Here is a 22000-nt window from a genome sequence, read left to right on the forward strand (position 1 = left end):
TTTTATGTTTAGGGGATAGTTTGTTAAGGTTTTTAGGAATTGAATTATGTTCTGATTGTTGTTTGTCAATCAAAATGTTGGGCCTTATTGTTTGTTTGTTGTTTTTTTCTTGGTTTGTATTATTTAAAATTGTATTTAATTCTTTGAGCTTTGTTTGTAGGCTCTATTTTGTGTTGCTATGGCCCGCATGCTTTTTGCAATAAATCTTGTCTAATGTTTCACAACGAATATTCAAAATATAAAAGATATACAAATCTAATTTCCAGTCATCAAAAAATCTGATGCTGAGAAAATTAGTCTTTCAAACGCTTGTCTGGAAAATAGAACTAAGAAGCACATGCAGAAAATAACTGTCAGAACGACACTCCTTTCTGCCAAGTTTTTGAAAGGAAAATCTATTACATCATAACAAACGACGGGACCTGTCATTAATAATTATCTGGAGTCGGTCCGGAAACCTTTGTTTTGACACCGAACGATCCACTCGGGACAATGCCGAAGCTGAGTCCTCAGCCAAAACAAAAAATAATATAGAGGAAACAGATGGGTATTAAATCTTATCAAATGACAATAACGAAGTTGGTCGGCTTATATGCTGTCAAAAAGTGCAACAGCTTTTGTAATCAAAGCCAGACGCTTGACTCTTAAACAGTGTTAAAATAATTTTTTTTTTTTAAGATAGACTGAGAGTAATAATAAAGGAATATTAATCCAAACTCATGCTATCTTGAAACCTTTCAACCATTTTAAGGTCTTGCCTCAGTTACATTTTGCCTGAGTTGCCAAAATATTTTTGCGTATCAAAAAGGCATTTTAAAAAGCATCAAATACGCCCGTTTTTCCAAGTTCAAAAAGTGGAAACAACTTTTAAAAAAAGACTAAGGAAACCTTCTACACTAATAAATACTTACTTTTTTTTAAATCCAAACGTTAAACAGAGATGAACAGAGGCTGGGTCAGAATTTTACAGGGAAGGGGCCAGGGCCGCATCCAGGATTTTTTTTTTGGAGGGGGGATTACAAAAGGATTTTTTGGAGGACGGGTACAAAAAGACATTAAAAATGCATCAAAGATTCGTTTATATTCACATTTTTATGTTTTTACGAGTCGTACAAAAAATTTCTATTGGGATTCAAACCCCAAGTACCCCTCGGTAAGACCTTGGAAGGAGCTCAAATGTGAATAATCAAAGGCACAATTTTCAATTTATTTAAGAGAAGGTCCTTCAAACCAATCCTAATCCCTCACCTCGTCATTGTCAAAGCAGATCAGAGATGTGTAAAGAAGGAGTAATATTAGAAACTGAACATACCGTGGAGGGCCGTCAGGTGTTGACTGTAGGCGCAAGCAAATTGTATACCCCTGTTAAAGGAATACTGGAATTTTACCAATGGGCATGGCTTGGGAGGAAATATGCTTGCCCCATCTGCGGGGAGGATGAGCCGGACCATTATTTGAACATATGCCAAAGAGTAAATTTTTCGATGGGATATACCCCTTCTCCCAAGTGTTTTGGGGTGTGCTTTGTGGCTATGTGGGTCAAGTCATACTTAGCGGCATGTTTATTAGACCTTTAGAGTAATCTGAGAAAAATGGCTTTTTGACAATTTTGATCCGACACTATGGGGTAACAGGTGCCTTGAGTCAAAAAAGGGTCACAGACATTAGTGTTTACATGCCAATCATTTGCTACCCTTAAAAATAGCACAAGGAACTCCAATTTCCAAACGAATGAGTTTCTTAAAGTTGTATCACCACACCTTCTATACAAATTGGCTAAAAAAAAAAAAATTCTAAACAGGAGGCACTTAGCCGTTGAATAAGTCAAACCTAGTAACTTGACGCTAATATCACTGACAATATATATATATATATATATATATATATATATATATATATATATATATATATATATATATATATATATATATATATATATATATATATATATATATATATATATATATATATATATATATATATATGTATATATATATATATATATATATATATATATATATATATACTAATTTTTTCGATAAACTTCATTGGTATTTTGATTTACTCTTATTTTTGGTGTTGATGTTAGGATATGTAGATCCTAAGTCAACGGGTTATTGGTAAAACGAACCCTCGCAAAAATAAAATGTGTCGAGAAAAATATCAATTACAAGGGCTTTAAGAGTACCATCAAAACTTGCAAAAAAAAAATAAAAAAAGAAAATAAAACTATTATGGTTCACAACTTGACGATATTCATATTAGATCAAATTATATTAAATATAACAATAATCATATTATACAGAAGTTAACATAACCGACCAGTCCAGAAGTCAAATTGAACTGGAAAATAAACTCGATTGGACTGAAGTTGATTAAGTTTATTGAAAACTAACAACAGCTAGACTAAATAAAATTGAGATAACAATATGGTAGACTAAAATACTTAGGATTCGTTTATATTTGCTTATATGGCCTAGTGTGGAAAATAGGGTTGACAAAAATGACATTGAATGGACAATTTAGGCTTGGATAATTTAACTTTGACCAATTTTGATATTCTTTATGGGAAATAATTTAGTATTGAAACATTAAAGCAGAATTAAACAGCTATGTATTAGGTGGCCTGAAGTTAGACCGTCAGTAGACAAGGACAATAACCAAAGTACCCATCACAAACATTGATTATGGATTCGGTATTTTAAATATAAAAACAAACTTAGGATAATCTTAATGAAGTATTCCCCTTCTAGACCAGCAACAATGACAGAAATATTCTTAGCTTGCCATATTATCAAACTGCCTTCTTTTAAAGCTGCTGGGTAAACACAGCTTGAATTTGATTTTGTTCCCCTGGTTAAAATTATATTACAGTTTAATTTTCTCATTGATTTTCAACCTGCCTAGCTTTAAGTTACATGGATATCAAATTCAAGTATTTTTGCCCCCTGGATCCATGTAACGTCTATTCCTTTATGAGAAACGCAATTTTCTAACATTCCTTTTGGTTGTTTAATAATTATGAAGCTTTTATGGCAGTATCACATTTTCGTCAATGTTGCCACGTTGAATCGTGAAAGGAAACTAGCGAAACTAATTAGTTAAATTGGAAAACACTTATGGTCAGTGAAAATTCAAAAATTAGCGATATCTTGATTCCCTAAGACAGCTACATCTTCAAGGAAAGCTACATTTTCTTAAGCTGTTTAGTGCCATGTATTTTCAAGTTTTTATATGCTGGGTTTTCATCCACGTTTCTTTCTTCTTTCTTTTAACTTTGCCTCCACTACTACCGAAAAGCCATAATTACATATGGAAGTGTTTTTTATTGAAAATTGAACTACCATTTTATTTTTATTTATTAAGAAATATATATTTGTGTAAGTTTCAGTGTAACCAACTCAAGTAATCAGATTTTATTTTCTATGTCCTTGGTATATATACAAAATTGGCAAAAATTTTGCGTCGTCGTCTTTGCATAAAAACCATGAAAAAAACCATATAGGAAAAATAGTTTGAAAATGCAAAATTCTAAGGAATCCGCAAAAAACTAATGAGCTTTTAAAGTTCAACTTTAAAGTTTGAATTAATTTAAAGGCGCCTATAAAAGAAAATTTAATTGTGTTATGCTACTGAGAATGAAGTTAAAATGTGTTGTTGTTAAAGCTAGTTTAGAAGGGGAGAACACATTGCCAGATTTAGCAATCAAAGAAAATAAAGTTATAAAGCGACATGCACCATAAACCATATATTTGACAATGGTGGCTATAACTAACGTTTTGAACCAAGAGAAGCTCTAAACTACTAATAAAAAAGAGCAGTTACTTCCAGCCCGAACTTAAATTAGCTTTTTATAGTCACTGGCAAAAATATGATAATGGGGGGAAAACTGAGCCTCATAGAGTTTCTTGGCGGATACATCTTCGAAATCGCCGTTTATTCATAAAAACAATAACAGTAAAGAAGGAAAAACTTACGTCAAATGATCGCGTATAGAGTCGATTGTTATATCTCCGATGCTGAAATCTCCCTCGGGAATAGATGACTTTGTCTCTTCAAGTACACCATTGGTTAAACGTTCAGTAGGAGATTCAGGGGCGGGAGTCTCTTTAAAAAAATATTAAATTAATATAAGAAATCACAATTATCTATTTAAACACGCTCACTTTAAAAAAAAAAGAAATTTGCCAAGAAAGTAAAAATTTTAATAGTAAAAAATCAATAAAATACTGTTTGAAACAGAAATCATCCGTCAAATTCCTAAAGGAACACAGATGTTTCTTCAAGGATTTTATGGTTTACAAGAAACAACATGACAAATTGAAGTAGGGGTTTGCCAATAACTAATAAAATTTGTGTAATAAATGCAGGTAAATTCAGGAATACTGCAAATCTAAAGCAGAAAGTTTCGAATCGCATGCATTATTATTCTTCGATTTATTTCTAAGTGGTCCTTCAGGTCAAAGACTTTAAAAAATGACACAATAAAAGACTTTGCTCGTGTTTAAAGAAAGCCCAGCCAGTAATTTTGGTCTTTTTCGGCAGCTACATAATACATCTTTCTTTTTTTTCTTTTTTTTCAGTCAATCAAAAATTTCTATGATTTTTCAAGAGAGACAGGCTGCCCTCGAACACTCGGGAGCTACAAATTCATAAAGCAGTTCAAGGAATAAAAGTTTTATGAGATTTGTTTTTACCTAAACAACCTGTTTGAATTACAATGTGTAGAGAGATAAATTCAGAAACAGCATCTTATTTCTTCTATAAAAAAAAGAAAAAAAAAAATGAAGACGGCCAGGCATCACATAGGAAGCTGGTCCATGAACATGTTAAGCAAATGGTCACAACGTTAAGTACAAAACACAATTTAAGCCTAGCTTCAATGCGCAGCAATAATGCGCCTTCATTTAGTGTACAGAATATGCAAAAATGTTGGTCGTTCTTCGAGCTATAGGGATTAACAAATTACATGACACAGTTATGGTCGTCCTTATGTCTATTTTTATCCACTTACTATTGCCACAGTTTAATTCTTCTTTCGTTCTTTATGTTATTTCATTTACTTTCTGTTATTTCATTATTTTCTCTATATCTTCTTCTATCAAATTCATGTTTGGTATTCTTTAATATCAAAATCCCCTACAGCTTCATTTACTTGATAACGTACGAAGTCAGTTCAAAACAAGAGCTAAGAGCTCATATGGCACTTGTGACGAGGGCGAAAGAGCCAAGAGCTCATATGTTATGAGCTCTAGCAAAATTCTAAGAATCAATAGATTGATTTAAAACGAAAACCAGAGGCTTAATGCCGGTAGGGATTTAAAATAAGCGCTCTGAGTTACGATGTCCTTCTAAATATCAAAATTCATTAAGATCCGATTACCCACTCATAAGTTATAAATACCTCATTTTTTTCAAATTTTTCCTCTCCCTTCAGCCCCCCAGATGGTCGAATCGGGGAAAACGACTATATCAAGTCAATTTGTGCAGCTCTCTGGCACGCCTAATATTTTTCATCGTCCTAGCACGTCCAGAAGCACCAAACTCGCCAAAGCACTTAACCCCGCACCCTAACTCCCCCAAAGAGAGCGAATCCAGTACGGTTACGTCAATCACGTATCTACAACATTTGCTTATTCTACCCACCAGGTTGAGACACGATGTCCTTCTAAATATCAAAATTCATTAAGATCCGATAACTCACTCGTAAGTTATGAATACCTCATTTTTTTCTAATTTTTCTCCTTCAGCCCCCCCCCCCAGATGGTCGAATCTGGGAAAACGAGTTTATCAAGTCAATTTCTGCAGCTCCCTGACACGCCTATCAATTTTCGTCGTCCTAGCAGGTCCAGAAGCACCAAACTCGCCAAATCACTGAACCCCTCCCCCAACTCCCCCAAGGAGAGCGAATCCAGTACGGTTACGTCAACCACGTATCAAGGAGATTTGCTTATTCTATTCACCAAGCTTCATCCCGATTCCTCCACTCTAAGCGTTTTCCAAAATTTCCGATTTCCCCTCCACCCCCCCCCCCCCCAATGTCAACAGATCTGGTCTGGATTTGAATTAAGAGCTCAGAGACATGAGTTCCTTCTAAATATCAAATTTCATTAAGATCTCGTCACCCGTTCTTAAGTTAAAAATACCTCCATTTTTCTAATTTTTCCAAATTAACCCCCCCCCCCCAGCTCCTCCAAAGAGAACGGATCAGTTCCAATTATGTCAAACACGTATCTAGAACTTGTGCTTATTCTTCCCATCAAGTTTCATCCCGATCTCTCCGTTCTAAGCGTTTCCCTAGATTTCTGTTTCCCCCCTCCAACCCCCATATCCCCAGATCCGATTTGAGTCGAATATGGAGCATCTGAGACATAAGATCATTTTTTATATCAAGTTTAATTAAGGTCCGATCACCTATTCGTAAGATAAAGATACCCCAATTTTCACGTTTACCAAGAATTCCGGTTTCCCCCCTCCAACTCCCCCCAATGTCACAGGATCTGATCGGAATTTAAAATAAGAGCTCTAAAGCACAAGGTCCTTCTAAATATCAAATTTAGAATCTGATCACGCGTTCGTAAGTTACAAATACCTCATTTTTTCTAATTTTTCCGAATTATAAAAATCCACCAAAGAGAGCAGATCCAGTCCGGTTATATCAGTCACGTATCTTGGACTTGTTTTTATTCTTCCCACCCAGTTTCATCTTGATCTCTCCGCTTTAAGTATTTTCCAAGATTTCCAGTTCCCCCCCCCCCACCAACTGCCCCCCATGACGCTGGATCCAGTCGAGATTTAAAATAAGAGATCTGAGTTACGATTTCCTTCTAAATATGAAGTTTCATTAAGATCCGATTACTCCTTAATAAGTTAAAAATACGTCATTTTTTCTAATTTTTCAGAATTAGCCCTTCCCCGACTCCCCCAAATAGAGCGGATTCGTTCTGATTATGTCAGTCACGTATCTAGGACTTTTGCTTATTTTTCCCACCAAGTTTCATCCCGATCCCTCCACTTTAAGCGTTTTCCAAGATTTGAGCCCACCCCCCCAACTCCCCCCAATGTCACCGGATCGGGTCGTAATTTGAAATAAGAGCTCTGAGACACGATATCTTTCTAAATATCAAATTTAATTGAGATCTGATCACCCGTTCGTCAGTTAATAATACCTAATTTTTTCTAATTTTTCAGAATTAAATCTCCTCCCCCCCCCCCAACTACCCCAAAGAGAGCTGATCTGTTCCGGTTATGTCAATCACGTATCCAGGACTTTTGCTTATTTTTTCCACCAAGTTTCATCCCGATCACTCCACTCGAAGCGTTTTCCAAGACTTTAGGTCCCCCCCCCCCAACTCCCCCCACCCTAATGTCACCAGATCCGGTCGGGATTTCAAATAAAAGCTCTGAGACACGATATCATCCCAGACATCAAATTTCATTAAGATCTGACCACCCGTTCATAAGTTAAAAATACTTCATTTTTTCTAATTTTTCCGATTTAACCGTCCCACCACCCCTCCCCCCCCAGATGGTCGAATCGGGGAAAAAATTTCCTATTTAATCTGGTCTGGTTCCTGGTAAGCCTGACAAATTTCATCGTCCTAGCTTACCTGGAAGTGTCTAAAGTAGCAAAACCGGGATAGACAGACCGACCGACAGAATTTGCGATCGCTATATGTCACTTGGTAGATACCAAGTGCCATAAAAACACTTAACAGGCTCATGATTTTCTTTACTTTTAAACTGTGTGATTAAAATGTCGAGGAAGGTAGATCAGCGTCGTCAAAACAAAATCCCTAAAACTCTTCCTAAAACTCTGGCAAAATATAGAATTTGCTTGATAATATCCCGTCACCCATTTTAAGGGCTGGAGAAAAATAACATTTTTTTCAACTTAAAAAAAAAGAACTATTTAGTGAAGTTTTTTGTCAGAGGAATTTTGTTCTAGATTAAAGCTCATTTTATGGTTTCTTACGAAGAAATTTTTAAGTTTGAATTTTGACCATCACTTTTTTAAGTGAAGTGAAAAATAAAATCTTAAAAAAACAAAAAAAAAACAACAACATATAAACGGATAAAGGCTCGTTTGAGATTTTTTGGACCAAAATAATAGAGAAACAGAGTTTGTGCAAAAGAACCAATACAGTTTTGTGTTATTTTTTAAACTCAAAATCTGACATAGCAACAAGGATGAAAAAATTGAGGTTATTTGGGTCCCCTTTCTGACATGGGCCTGAAAATGCTTCAGAGATCATGTGACTGGCTTGCAAAAATATGTCACAAAGAACAACAGTATTAAAACACACCGTTTAACACGGAAATATAGGATAATAATATCCTTTTTTCTCTTTGATCCCAGTAATTTATTTCTAGAAAACCTGTCAGTTATACCCTTTGGTTTTGAAGAGCTGAAACACACCATTTTCAATGAACTATGAATTGTTAGTTGAATTGAAAGTTGCCGCATATGACTTTTTGAAAAGATTTTAAAATCAAGATTTTAAAAAGCAGATTTTTTTTTTATTATCGATTCTTAAATTTACGACAGGCTTTTTTAAAACCATGCATTTGTTATCGTTTAATGTAGAATCATTGCTTTGCATGATTGTCTACCATAACATGCAATCCAAAAGTCGTTTTAGATACAAATCTAGAAAAAAAGACGAGAAAAATAGAAAACTGCTAATAGATTCGGCAGCAATAGCTTTTTGGCTGATGCAAGAATATATCACGTACATTTTGGATGGATCTTACTTTTGTTACATCGTTGTTTTTTTTTTTTTTTTTTTTTTTTTTTTTTTTTTTTTTTTTTTTTTTTTTTTTTTTTTTTTTTTTTTTTTTTTTTATGGATCAAATACCGGTGACTTAGAGGCCTAGGTATCAAAAGTAGTGACTTAGAATTTAGGATTTTATCTTAATTAATTAAAAAACTTTTTCCACAAAATAATCTTTCAAAGAAAAGTAAAGGAATCCATTAAACCAAAAATGAGTAAAAATAAAATAAAGTAATTTACCAAGCGCAAAACTAGGCTACCACAAGTCAGCATCGATAAATAAATGAAACCCAAATCGAAAAAAATTACAAATAACCGAGTCAAACTCAAAAACGAGCAGAAATTAACATGAGTAGGGCTCAAAACCACTATGCCTTCCGAAGGCCAGAACATTATCCGCACTTTACTGAAAAAAAATACAAAAATGAATGTGCATTGTCAGTTTAATATACATATACTGATATTTATTGATCAAAATCTTAATAATATTTGATTTATTAGTTATAAAAGTAAAAACATTTAAATTAGTGCAAAATAAGTGTGTTCTGATTTAGTTCAAATTCCCCTCAATATTCTGTCCAATTTTCACCTTCATACGTGAAGCCTTAATTGTACTGGTGTCATAGTAGTAGGAACCATAGTAGCAGTAATAGTGTATAATTATTAGTAGTGACGGTAGTAACAGCAGTATTAATAACAGTTGTACATTTTGCCTTTTGGTCAACTGAATATCCCACTCATGATGCCCCTGAAGTTCTCACTTGGTATGATAAAGCCGTTCCAAAAATTTTGCTGATACGCCCGTATCAGCAATCTGTATACACATAGTATGTTTTGATTTAGATAAAATTTCCCCTCAACGTTTCCTCTGATATTGTTTTAAATATCCTCAGCCTTAGTAGTACTCGCTACAGAAGTATTAGTTTTAGTGATAGTAGTGGTAGTAGTAATAGTACTTTTGGTATCAGTTGAAGCAGCAGTAGTTGTAGTAGTAGTAGCGTTTTTGTTGATAATTTTGCTGATACGCCCGTATCAGCAATCTGTATACACATAGTATGCTTTGATTTAAATCGAACTTCCCCTCAACGTTTCCTCTGATATTGTTTTCAATATCCTCAGCCTTAGTAGTACTCGCTACAGAAGTATTAGTTTTAGTGATAGTAGTGGTAGTAGTAATAGTACTTTTGGCATCAGTTGAAGCAGCAGTAGTTATAGTAGCAAATATTGCCTTTTTGGTCAATTGATCATCTTCCTTATCATTTGCTGAAAATTCCAAATTAATAAGATAAGATAAGATTTATTCATCACGAAGCACACGTACAATATTACATTTTACTATTCCCCCAAAGGCTATTTGGCCTGTAAAAAAGGGGAAAATAAACAAGCCACTTACTCAAAGAAAAAAAAAATAATCACTTACTCACAGAGAGAAGAGCAAAAAGGAGAAGAAAATAAAATACAAATAAAATAAAAATTATAGAAAACAAAACTAAATAGACTAATAGATTGAATAGACTAAATTAATTATGTAGATCTGTAGATAAAATAGACTCCAATGAAATAATAAGGAAATAAATATACATATACATACATACACGCATATAGACATATAAAAACAGATAAAATAACTTCTAAGAAGCCAAAGAATTTTTAATAGTTTTTTTGAACAAACCGAATGAGTGGTACCTTCGAGCTGATTCGGGTAACTTATTCCATACAATATAACTCGCAATTAAAGGATTAAAGTCTGACCTTACACAAGGAGTAAAAGGAACTTGAATATGATTTTCGGTATTGCGAAGCTATAATTATTCTGATCATAGGTGAAAGATGGCGGAACACTTAGGGGATGGGGGAGGTCACCATGAAGCTGAGAAAAAGTAAAACATGGACACGAAAGAATATACAGTGGCTCGAAATCAAGTAATGGGATAACTCTTGAACGGTTAGATTCCTTAATGAGGTTTCTAGCTTTATTATAAACCTTAGAAAGGGGTTTTAACAGTGAAGGAAAGGTTGACATCCATACAATTCGACAGTAGGAAACGTAAGATCGGATCAAGGAGTGAAATAGGATTTCCAAAATTGATCCAGGGAAAATATGTTTGAGTTTCCCTAAAATACCGAGACTCCTGTATATCTTCATTTTATGTGACGCTTGAAAGACAAGTTCTCATCAACAAGAATGCCCAAAAAATGAACTTATCAATCTTTAGATCTATGAATTATCCCATTTGGCTGATAAATTTCTGATAACTTGGGATAAATCTGAGAAACATGCGAAAACATCAAAAAACTGGACTTTGAATAATTTAGGGTAAGATAATTAGCATCTAGCCATGAAATTACTCTCTCAAACAAGTATTCCAAGTTTAATCGAAGCTCGGATTCACAGTTTCCCGAAGTGCCGAATGACATTAGAAGATGGCGAACTATAGCTGGCACTATGGGCAAGGGAAGGTTTAGGATGACAGAGTCTACAGCAATGAATAGGTTTCTGCTTTTTTACTGCGTAAAAAAGATCATTTACATAAATCAAGAATAGCACTGGCCCTAAAACTGATCCCTGAGGGACGCCAAAATTCACTTGTGAGGGTGAACGGAAAAGTGAATCGACAGAAATTAACCTATCATTCAAATAAGATTGAAACCAAGAAAATACATTACTCCAAATGCCAAAATGAGACATCTTCGATAGAAGAATTTCATGGGTTAAGGAATCGAATGCCTTGCGAATATCCAGGAATATAGCAGCCGGAGTTAATCCCGAATCCAATGCAGAATGTATAAAATTCAAAACGGTCATACAGGCATGCTCATTGGAGTGCTTCATTCGGAAACCAAATTGAAAATCATAAAGAAACTTTAGATTTTAGAAATTTAAGGAGACGAGGAAGCATAACCTTTTCGAAGATTTTACTAAATACTGATAAAATTGAAATTGGTCGATAATTTGCTGGATCATTTCTTGGTCCACCCTTATACAGAACAATAATCCGAGCACGCTTGAGAGCATCCGGAAAAACACCATGTTTAAATGAAAGATTAAAAAGTTTTGTTACAGGCACAACTATTGAAGGGAGAATAAGATTACTTTCGATTTTTAAAAGGGAACTATGACTTCCCATTTCCAACCAAATGAGCCTCCTCTAAAGTTTATGGTACCATCCCTCCCATAAAAACCTTAAATGCCCTCGGGGCATAACATACAATCCTTGCCCCCACGCTATAAGGGTCTGTTTTAACCTTAAAAGCTTTGGTACGTGATATTTAGAATATTTTGAATCAAACGACTAACTCAAAATTTCTATTAGATGCATTTCGTGACAAAACTACATGTGTGTAGTTGGTGGGGAGGGGGGGTAGATGCCCTCTAATCACTTTGACTCTTAAAAATGGCATTAGAGCCTCTGATTACCAATCCAATGAGCCGCCTCCGAAGTTTATATGACCACGCTTTCTATAAAAAACCTTAAATACTCCCAGGGCATAACTTACAATCCTTGCCCTACAATCTCAACAATTTGACAGGAAGTGTTTTAGGATATGATGGGTGTGGCGGGGGGTTGGCAGTTGCTCTTCGATTACTTTCGACTGATAACAAAGGCACTAGTTCTCTCAGTTTCCAATTGAATGAACGCTTTTTGAATTTTCTACGACAACACTTTCTATAAAAGCCTAATATGCCCCAAGGTTATAACTTACAAACCTTTGTCCTGAGCGCTGTGGGGGTTGTCATATTCAAAGACATAATTTCCATACTTTCGTACTATGTTGAACAAAATGGCTATATCAAAATTTTGATAGGAAGTGTTTGGAGAAATCAAGGGCGTAGGACTACTACTAATAACTCACTGCAGCACCAAGCCGCCTATTTAAATAATCTATTTAAAGCCTCCCTCTTTACACCCTCCCAGGAAGTTCCCATTTCCTTTAAATCTTTATTTATGACATCCTCCCAACCAAGACAAGGACGACCTGCTTTCCGTGTAGCCCCAGACGGTTGGCAAAAAAGGACAATCTTCGGTAATCTGTCATCCTTCATCCGTAGAACGTGGCCTAGCCATCTCAACCTTTCTTTCATTATAGCCCCAGAAAGCGGGATTGAACCACACTTTTCGTACAACCTACTGTTTGAAATACGGTCAGTCAGCCGGGTACCCAGAACAATCCGTAGGCAATTTCTCTGGAAAACATCTAGTAAATTTTCATCTGCTTTTCGGAGTGCCCATGCTTCAGAGCCATATTTGACCACTGTCATCACTGTAGCTTCCAATATTCTAATCTTGGTTTGTAGGCTTATCTTTCTATTCTTCCAAACTTTTTTTAACTGTGAAAAAAACACCTTGAGCTTTAGCTATTCTACTTTTAACATCTTCACTGCTCCCACCATCTTTACTAATAATACTACCAAGGTAACTGAAGCTCCCAACCTGATCAATCTTTTCGTTACCTAATGTCACCTGTTCATCTTCACTTATTCCTAGCCTTAGTGACTTAGTCTTCTTAACATTAATTTTCAAGTCTATTTTAGCACCCTGAACTCGTAACACCTCTAAAAATTCATTCATTTTGCTCACACTTTCATCTAATATGCTTAAATCATCAGCATAATCTAAGTCCAGGAGCGTTCTGCCTCCCCATTTGATTCCATGGTCTCCAATTGCCTTTCCTGTGCTCCTTAAGACGAAGTCCATCAAAATGATCCATATAAAGGGGGATAGAACACAACCCTGCTTAACTCCTGATTTAATACAAAACCAGTTGCCAACCTCATTTCCTACCTTAACCGCAGCAGTATTATTCTCGTACATAGCGCAGATCACTTTAATGTATTTTTCTGGTATACCATATAACGATAAGACCTTTGTTAACGCTGTTCTATCAACAGAATCGAAAGCTTGCTCATAATCGATAAAACTAAGGACCAAAGGTGTTTGACAACGAAGGGACTTCTCAATTATTAACTTAAGAGTGAAAACATGGTCGACACATCCTCTACCTTTCCTAAAACCGCATTGTTCTTCCCTTAAAACTTTGTCTACAGCATGTCTCAGTCTAAAGAGTATCATATTACTCAGTAATTTGCTACCTACAGAGACCAGACTAAATGCCTCGATAATTACGACACTCACTCTTGTCACCTTTCTTATACAGTGGTTTAATTAAGGTTTTCCTAAAATTATTGGGTACTTCCCCTTTTTCAAAAATCATGTTCATAATCTTCAGTAGCTTATTCCTAACCTCAGAGCCACCATATTTAAGGAACTCATTAATCATACTATCAGCACCTGGGGCCTTATTATTTTTTAATCCTTCTAGTACTGTCGCTAATTCTTCCTCACGAAACAAATCTTCCTTCACATCCAAAGTATCACAAACTTTTTCATTTTCATCTATATCTTTTCCTGCAACTGTATCTCGGTTTAGCACATTCTCAAAATGTTCCACCCATCTTTCTTTAACTTTTTCATTATTACTAATTGTGGCCCCATTTCTAGGGGGCATTAACCCTCCGATCACTCGCAACTATCAAAAGGAGCACTAGCCCTCTCAATTTCAAATCGAACGAGCCTTTTTTGAAGTTTCTACGACAACACTTTCTATGAAAACCTTACATGTCCCTAGGGCATAACTTACAACCTTTGCCCTGAGGGTTTTTTTTTTGGGGGGGGGGGGGGAAGTTCATCCTTGTAATTTCCGGACCAATCAACTACTTCAAACAAAATGGCTATCTCAAAATTTCGATTGGATGTTTTTGAGGAAAGGGTGGGCGTGAGAGGGAGGTTAGTTGCCCTCCAATCACTTTTGACCATTAATAAGGGTACTAGCTCTCTCAATTTCCAATCGAATGAGCTTTTTTGAAGTCCTAAAAAACTTGAGGCTACATGTCCCAAGAGGTAAATTACAACCCTTGTCCTGAGGGCGGGGGGGGGGGGGTGGATTTTCATTCTAAAAGACCTATTTTTCGGACTTTTTAACTACGTTGAACAAAATGGCTATGTCAAAGTTTTGATCAGATGGGTTTGGGGAAATGGTGGGCATGGGAGAGGGGTAGTTACCCTCCAATCACTTTTGACTATAAAAAGGGCAGTAGTCGTGTCAATTTCCAGTCGAATGAGCCCTTTTTGAAGTTTCTACGACAACTTCTTCGATACGAAGTGACCTCGTCTAAGAAAAAAAAATGCATTGTGCCAACATAGTTCTTTACTCAGGCAGCGCTATTGCACTGCCTATGATATAACGTCGGTATTGATTCTTCTTTTTTGGTTCCAGATATATCTCCACGTATACTCACTCCTCTACATTCTAGTATCTCCTTAGATACATCATTCTCACGGGTATTGATTCTTCTTTTTTGACTCCGATTACATCTCCTCGTATACTCTCCTCTACATAGGCGACTAGTGCCGCATAACTTATTTCCGTCCCTGTCATCAGCAACTGGTATGTCCGATAATAGTTGTAAAACGATTTTCTTCAAAATACTGTTAATAAGAACATATCAATGATCAGCAGTGATTCAGCCAAAAACTGCAGCATTGAAATTTCATGACTGAATGACATTTCTATGCATATCATGAAAGATTGAAGAATTTGAAAAGCGCTTACACTCTAAATCTAGATTTTTATTGGTCAGTCTTTATTTTTCTAATTGGAACCCAATTGAACAAATTTATTTCGAAAGGACGGTAGGTAGCAGGGAAAAACCGTAAAGGTGTCTTCAAGACACCAATGATTTGGAGTGTGACAATGACCTCCTATAAACTCCCAAACTTATCTTTTACCACATATAGGAAGGGCATCGTTGAATTCACTGTCCCAATAAGAGCTCTCGAATTGCTCTTCTATCCAGTGAGTATATTTTCTTTTAGAAACGTACTTGTTGTAACAAAGATAGGAGAGACTTGCTACGATTGAAACAAAATCATTTTTATGTGTCTCTAATCGACTAGGGAGGCTAACAATCGCCTTCGATAACGTTTATTTTTAAATAATAAGTTTATTTTGGGTAAAAACAAATAGAATTAGCCAAAATAGTCACTATTAACGATGTATTTTACAAGCAAGCAAAAATAATACTTAAGCGTTACATCTTGCCCTGGAGATACTTAGAATTCAAAAGAATTTTAGAATTCTAAATAAGAATTTATGTCCGTGGTTGCGAAAATTATTTTAATTATATCTTGTTGAAAGACTCCTAGATATTACTTTGATACACCATGAAGATGAATGAAACAGCGCCAATAAGCTAACCAGTGAAGTCTAGTTTTTTCCTAATTCCAATCAAAGACAATGGCAAACTTATATGAGTTGGGTCTTCGACAACTTAATAGAAGATAATAGGGACAATAGAGTAACTAGCACACTGACGGTGAGGCGTCTGGCAACTTCATTTAAAAGCAGAAAATCGCATAATTGCTATAATCTATCTCCAATCCTATAAGATTAATGTGGAAATTTCTCTGTAATGACAAATCATTCAAAGTTTGCACGTTTCAAAGGATTATTTGAATCAAAATCCAGCATGCAAAATAAAGCCAAGGTTAGCTTGGGAGATTCTTGACAGGTAAGTCAGTTGACTTGAAGCACGTAGTCTTAGTTGACTTTAAAGTAATTCAAGAGATAAGTATGGAGGAGTTTAGGTTAGATTAAGAGAACTAAGTCAAAGTCTTCAAACATTAGATAGCGCTTTGTAGTTTCTCTTTGCAACATTAGCACAATTATCTACTGTTATAGCTTCCCCATAGTTTTGATTCCGATCGTTAGGAACAAAAATTTCTGGTTAAATTATTAGTGTAGCATTAAAAATTGTGAAAATGTCCAATACACCCTCGAGTTTTGGCACCTTATTTTTTCGATATGTCTCATTCTTACGAAAGCAAAATGGCAGGAGAAAGTCAATTAATGTATCTTAAAGGAAGGACAAGTAATAAATTTTTCTTTTCTTGGATGTCCATTCTCAACACGAGCCATTCTTTCCAATATTTGCCAGCTTATCAAAATCAACTAGTTAGAGAGATTTTTCCTTCTTCGGACTAAAGTACAATTTAGTCCGACATAGAGCTTATGATAGAAATAAAACTGCTTTTAAAAGTGGCTTCGACATAGAAAGACACTCAACAACAGAGCGGAAAAAAAACTTGTCACATCTTTAAACAGGAGTTTTAAAGTAACAGAAAAAAACTCCCTGTCAAATATCCTAAAGCAGAAAAGGTCATTTCGTGATCCACCCTGACAAGAATACAAACAAGGGGGAAGTTTTTATCGTCAACTGCAACGCATACATCTTCGTCCTTAAACTTAAACCATAGTGAACGCACGACTAATCGTAATCAAAGGAATAGTAAAGGGCGAACCTCAATACTGAGACAAAAATTCGGATACTTCGGAAAGCAAATTCATTAGTATTCATTCTTAAATGGAACGAAAACTAATACTTTACTTACAATGCATTTCGCAATCCTGTCGTAATGCAAGAAGCACCAATAAAGCGTGTTTGCTCCATGTGGCTGATGAAAAGGACGTATCCAGGGTTATTGACATTAGAAGCAGCTTTGAAAACGATGTCCAAAGAATTTAATTGCCCTTGATAAATTGCTTGGAGGGGGCAGAGGGGGAAGCAGGCAAACATTAACGCGTATGAAATTTCACACGCCTCGATTAGCTTATAGACTAGAGACAAGAAAATATGAATTGTTGAGAACTAACACTGGCAGAAAAAGAGAAAAAATTATGATAACCAATACTGAAGAATCCGTCCCAAGGAGAAAATTTGGATAAAACAATTTAGCTTTTCTGTGCTTCCTATCCCCCTTAACAATCCTCTGACCTTCAATGCCCGGACCTGTGTGCAAGCATAATAGTAGTAATTGTACATGATAAATTTGCGGCACTTTGATGCACTTCACAGTTTAAACGACACCAACTGCGGAATACTTTTTTTTTCTAGAGAAGAGGAGCATAATTAAAATGAGAAGGGTAAAGTCATATTAACAGACGAATAAAGAACTTTCAAATCAGCAAATGCATGATCCAACCAAAAGGTCACCTTTTTCATCCCAAAAAGAAAGTATATTTTAACAAATAGTTGGAAAAAAAATTCAAATTCTAACCAACCAAAAATCGAATGCAGAATTACTCCTTGAAATGATCTCTTTCTTACAAAAAAAAACAAAAAAACTCACAGACATAAACATTAACTATGAAATAGAAAAATTAGGCTCAATCTAGAAAAAAAAAGTGTTCATAGACTTCTTATGGGAATTTTCGATAAAAAGTCACCACTTACTTTCTTGGGTGTTAAGCAAAAACCAGTCAAGCCACATGTTACTTATTTTAAAAAGGAGGGCAATTTCAAATAAAGATTGTCAAGTTTAAGCAGAAAACGGGAACGAACTCGACACGAAAAACAGTGGAATATCAATCAGGCAAGCTAAAATTAGAAATCTTAACAGACGCAAACAGAATATTTTAACATGAACGGGAGGAAGGCGGGAAGGGTTCCCAAAATAAACGTTAAAAAAGCCAATTCATATGTAAAAATATAACAAAATATAGGAAGACTTTTATGAATCTAGATATTCCGGGCAAACGTGAATCAGTTCTATTAATTAATTTAGCAGTGCAATTTACATTTTATTTAGAATCACAATTTACATATATAGAGAAATGGAGCACTATTTTTCGATACTTAAAGGGAGGGATTGAATCAAAGCGCATAAGAAAACTGAGTACATAGAATACATTTGAAGGGGATTTCTTCAAAATTAGGAAGGTATTGATGAAAATTTACTGCGTATCAAAATAATGAAACTAGAATCGTAAATGACAAAAAAAAAGAATTCCTGGAAGTTCAAGCAATTATTTTACTTTATAAATGTTGTAAGGATAAAAAAAAATGTTTAATAATAAATTCGTTATTTTACCTCTCTCTTAAACCTTTGAATAAATGAAAAGTTCCACAAAAACTTGTGGTGTATTAATCTTTCAGGCAAATCTGAGACAGTATAATTTCTGGCCCCCTAATCTCATCCCCACAATCCAAAAATATAAGCCCCCCCTCCCGAAGACGTCTCTAAAAGTTTTAGCTCGATCCACACGAGCCATTCCTAAGCCTTTACCGATATGCTACTTCGGTAGCCTGGATACACATGGTGTCTTGCGGTTTATCTGTGTAAAAGATGTATGTGGGTAGGAGAAAACATTTTATTATCCTTACATCCTCTGCCCCACCACCCAAATGAAACTTAAACGGACACTTGACCTACCCAACCCTCCCTGGAAGTTTCAACTGAATACCCCAACTTGTACCAGCAATATTACATTGACACTATTTTGGTGACGTGGGTATACGCTCTTAGGATTTGTTTCTCTATTTCACCGTGGACGCGTTTTAAGTTACACAGTGAATTATAGCGCAAAAATTTTCTGCTAATCAGGAGACAAGAATTTTTTTCCCCTTTTTCATTTGTATATATTTTAATTGAAACTTCCCTTGTGTTATATTTTCATTGAAAATATAAAAAAAACCAAGTTGCTCTCTCCCTCCTTTCAACATTTTCAGGAATTGACGCCACTACATTTTTAATAACCAGAATGTATTTACATTTTGGATTTTAAAAAAACCACCTATCAATGGAATCAATACAGTTTTAAAACAGTTTACTAATTAATGCTAATAACCAGTATTGACATAATTTATTTTTTATACCTGGCCCGCCCCTAAGACAACTTGCCTTTGCAAGTTCCTGGGCAGGCTATATATGTGTATGTATTTTTATGGCACTTGGTATTAACCAAGTGACATATAGCAGTCGCCAATTCTGTCGGTCTGTCGGTCTGTCTGTCGGTCTGTCGGTCCCGGTTTTGCTACTTAGGCACTTCCAGGTAAGCTAGGACGATGAAATTTGGCAAGCGTATCAGGAACCGGACCAGATTAAATTAGAAATAGTCATTTTCCCGATTTGACCATCTGGGGGGGGGGTGGGGGCCCGGTTAATTCGAAAAAAATAGGAAAAATTAAGTATTTTTAACTTATCAGCGGGTGATTGGATCTTAATGAAATTTGATGTTTGGAATGATATTGTGTCTCAGAGCTCTTATTTTAAATCCCAACCGGATCTGATGACATTGGGGGGAGTTGGAGGGGAAAACCTAAAGTCCCGGTTTTTCTACTTTATGCACTTCCAGGTAAGCTAGGACGATGAAATTTTGCAAGCGTATCAGGGACCGGACCAGATTAAATTAAAAATAGTCGTTTTTCCGATTTGACCATCTGGGGGGGGGAGTGGGGCCCGGTTACTTCGGAAAAAATAGAAAAAATGAAGTATTTTTAACTTATGAGCGGGTGATTAGATCTTAATGAAATTTGATGTTTGGAATGATATTGTGTCTCAGAGCTCTTATTTTAAATCCCGACTGGGTCTGATGACATTGGGGGAGTTGGAGGGGAGGAAACCTAAAATCTTGGAAAACACTTATAGTGCAGGGATCGGGATGAAACTTGATGGGAAAAATAAGCGCAAGTCCCCGATACATGATTGACATAATCGGAACTGATTTGTTCTCTTTGGGGTAGTTGGGGGGGGGTGGGTAATTCTTAAAAATTAGAAAAATTAGGTATTTTCAACTTACGAACGGGTTATCGGATCTCAATGAAATTTGATGTTTAGAAGGATATCGTGTCTTAGAGCTCTTATTTTAAATCCCGACCGGATCTGGTGATGGGGGCGGGGAGTTGGTAGGGGGAAACCTAAAGCTTGGAAAACACTATGAGTGGAGGGATCGGGATTAAACTTGGTGGGAAAAAAACACGAGTCCTAGATACATGATTGACATAACCAGAATGGATCCGCTCTCTTTGGGGTAGCTGGGGGGGGGGTTAATTCTGAAAAATTAGAAAAAATGAGGTATTTTTAACTTACGAACGGGTGATTGGATCTCCATGAAATTTGATTTTCGAAGGATATCGTGTCTCAAAGCTCTTATTTTAAATCCTAAACAGATCTGGTGACATTGGGGGAAGTTTGGGGTGGGGAAACCTAAAATGATGGGAAACGCTTAGATTGGAGGGATTGGGATGAAACTTGGTTGGAAAAATAAGCAAAAGTCTTGCATACGTGATTTACATAATTGGAACGGATCCACTCAATTGCGGGGGGGGGGGGGGGGTAATTCTGAAAAATAAGAAAAATGACGTATTTTTAACTTACGAAGGAGTGATCAGATCTTCATGAAACTTCATATTTAGAAGGACCTCGTAACTCCGATATCTTATTTTAAATCTCAACCGGATCAAGTATAATTGGGGGGGGGGGGCAGTTGGGGGGACCGGAAATGTTAGAAAATACTTAAAGCGGTGAGATCAGGATGAAACTGGATGGGAAGAGTAAAAACCTGTCTAAGATACGTGACTGACATAACTGGACCGGATCTGCTCTCTTTGGTGGAATTGGGGGGGGGGTAATATTGAAAACTGAGGTATTTGCAACTTACGAAAGGGTGACCAGATCTTAATGAAATTTGATATTTAGAAGGATCTTGTGCTTTAAAGTTCTAATTTCAAATTCCGACCAGATCCTTTGACATTCGGGGGAGTTGGAGGGGGGAACCGGAATTCTTGGAAAACATGAAAATTGGAGTATTTATATCTTACGAATAGATGATCGGATCGTAATGAAATTTGATTTTTAGAAGGAATTCATGTCTCAGAGCTCTTATTTCAAATCCCGACCAGATCTTTTGACATTGTGGGGATTTGGAGGGGGAAATCTTGGAAAAACACTTGGAGTATAGGAATCGGGATGAAGCTTGGTGGATAGAATAAACAAATGTCATTGATACGTGATTGACAGAATCGTACTGGATTCGCTCTCTTTGGGGGAGTTGGGGGGAGGGGTTCAGTGATTTGTCGAGTTCGGTGCTTCTGGACGTGATAGGGCGATGAAAAATAGTTGGCGTGTCAGGGAGCTGCACAATTTAACTTGATAAAGTCGTTTTCCAAGATTCGACCATCTGGGGGGCAAAAGGGAGAGGAAAAATGAGAAAAAATTAGGTATTTATAACTTACGAGTGGGTGATCGGATCTTAATGAATTTTGATATTTAGAAGGACTTTGTGACTCAGAAGTCTTATTTTAAATCTTGACCGGCATTAAGCCTCTTATTTTCCTTTTTAAATCAATCTATTGATTCATAGAATTTTGTTAGAGCTCATACCGTATG

General features: G+C 35.9%; 1 protein-coding gene across 1 annotated transcript in view; it reads right to left on the reverse strand.

Annotated features, from left to right (window-relative positions):
* The window catches only part of LOC136027044 (lethal(2) giant larvae protein-like), a 275839-nt gene that overhangs the window by 28225 nt on the left and 225614 nt on the right, over positions 1–22000 (reverse strand). The window contains exon 20 of the mRNA XM_065703968.1: positions 3978–4107. Within this exon, the coding sequence (XP_065560040.1) occupies positions 3978–4107 (130 nt within the window). The remainder of the gene's footprint in view (positions 1–3977; positions 4108–22000) is intronic.

The sequence above is a fragment of the Artemia franciscana genome, chromosome 5, assembly GCF_032884065.1.
Source record: "Artemia franciscana chromosome 5, ASM3288406v1, whole genome shotgun sequence".
Taxonomy (NCBI): Eukaryota; Metazoa; Arthropoda; class Branchiopoda; order Anostraca; family Artemiidae; genus Artemia; species Artemia franciscana.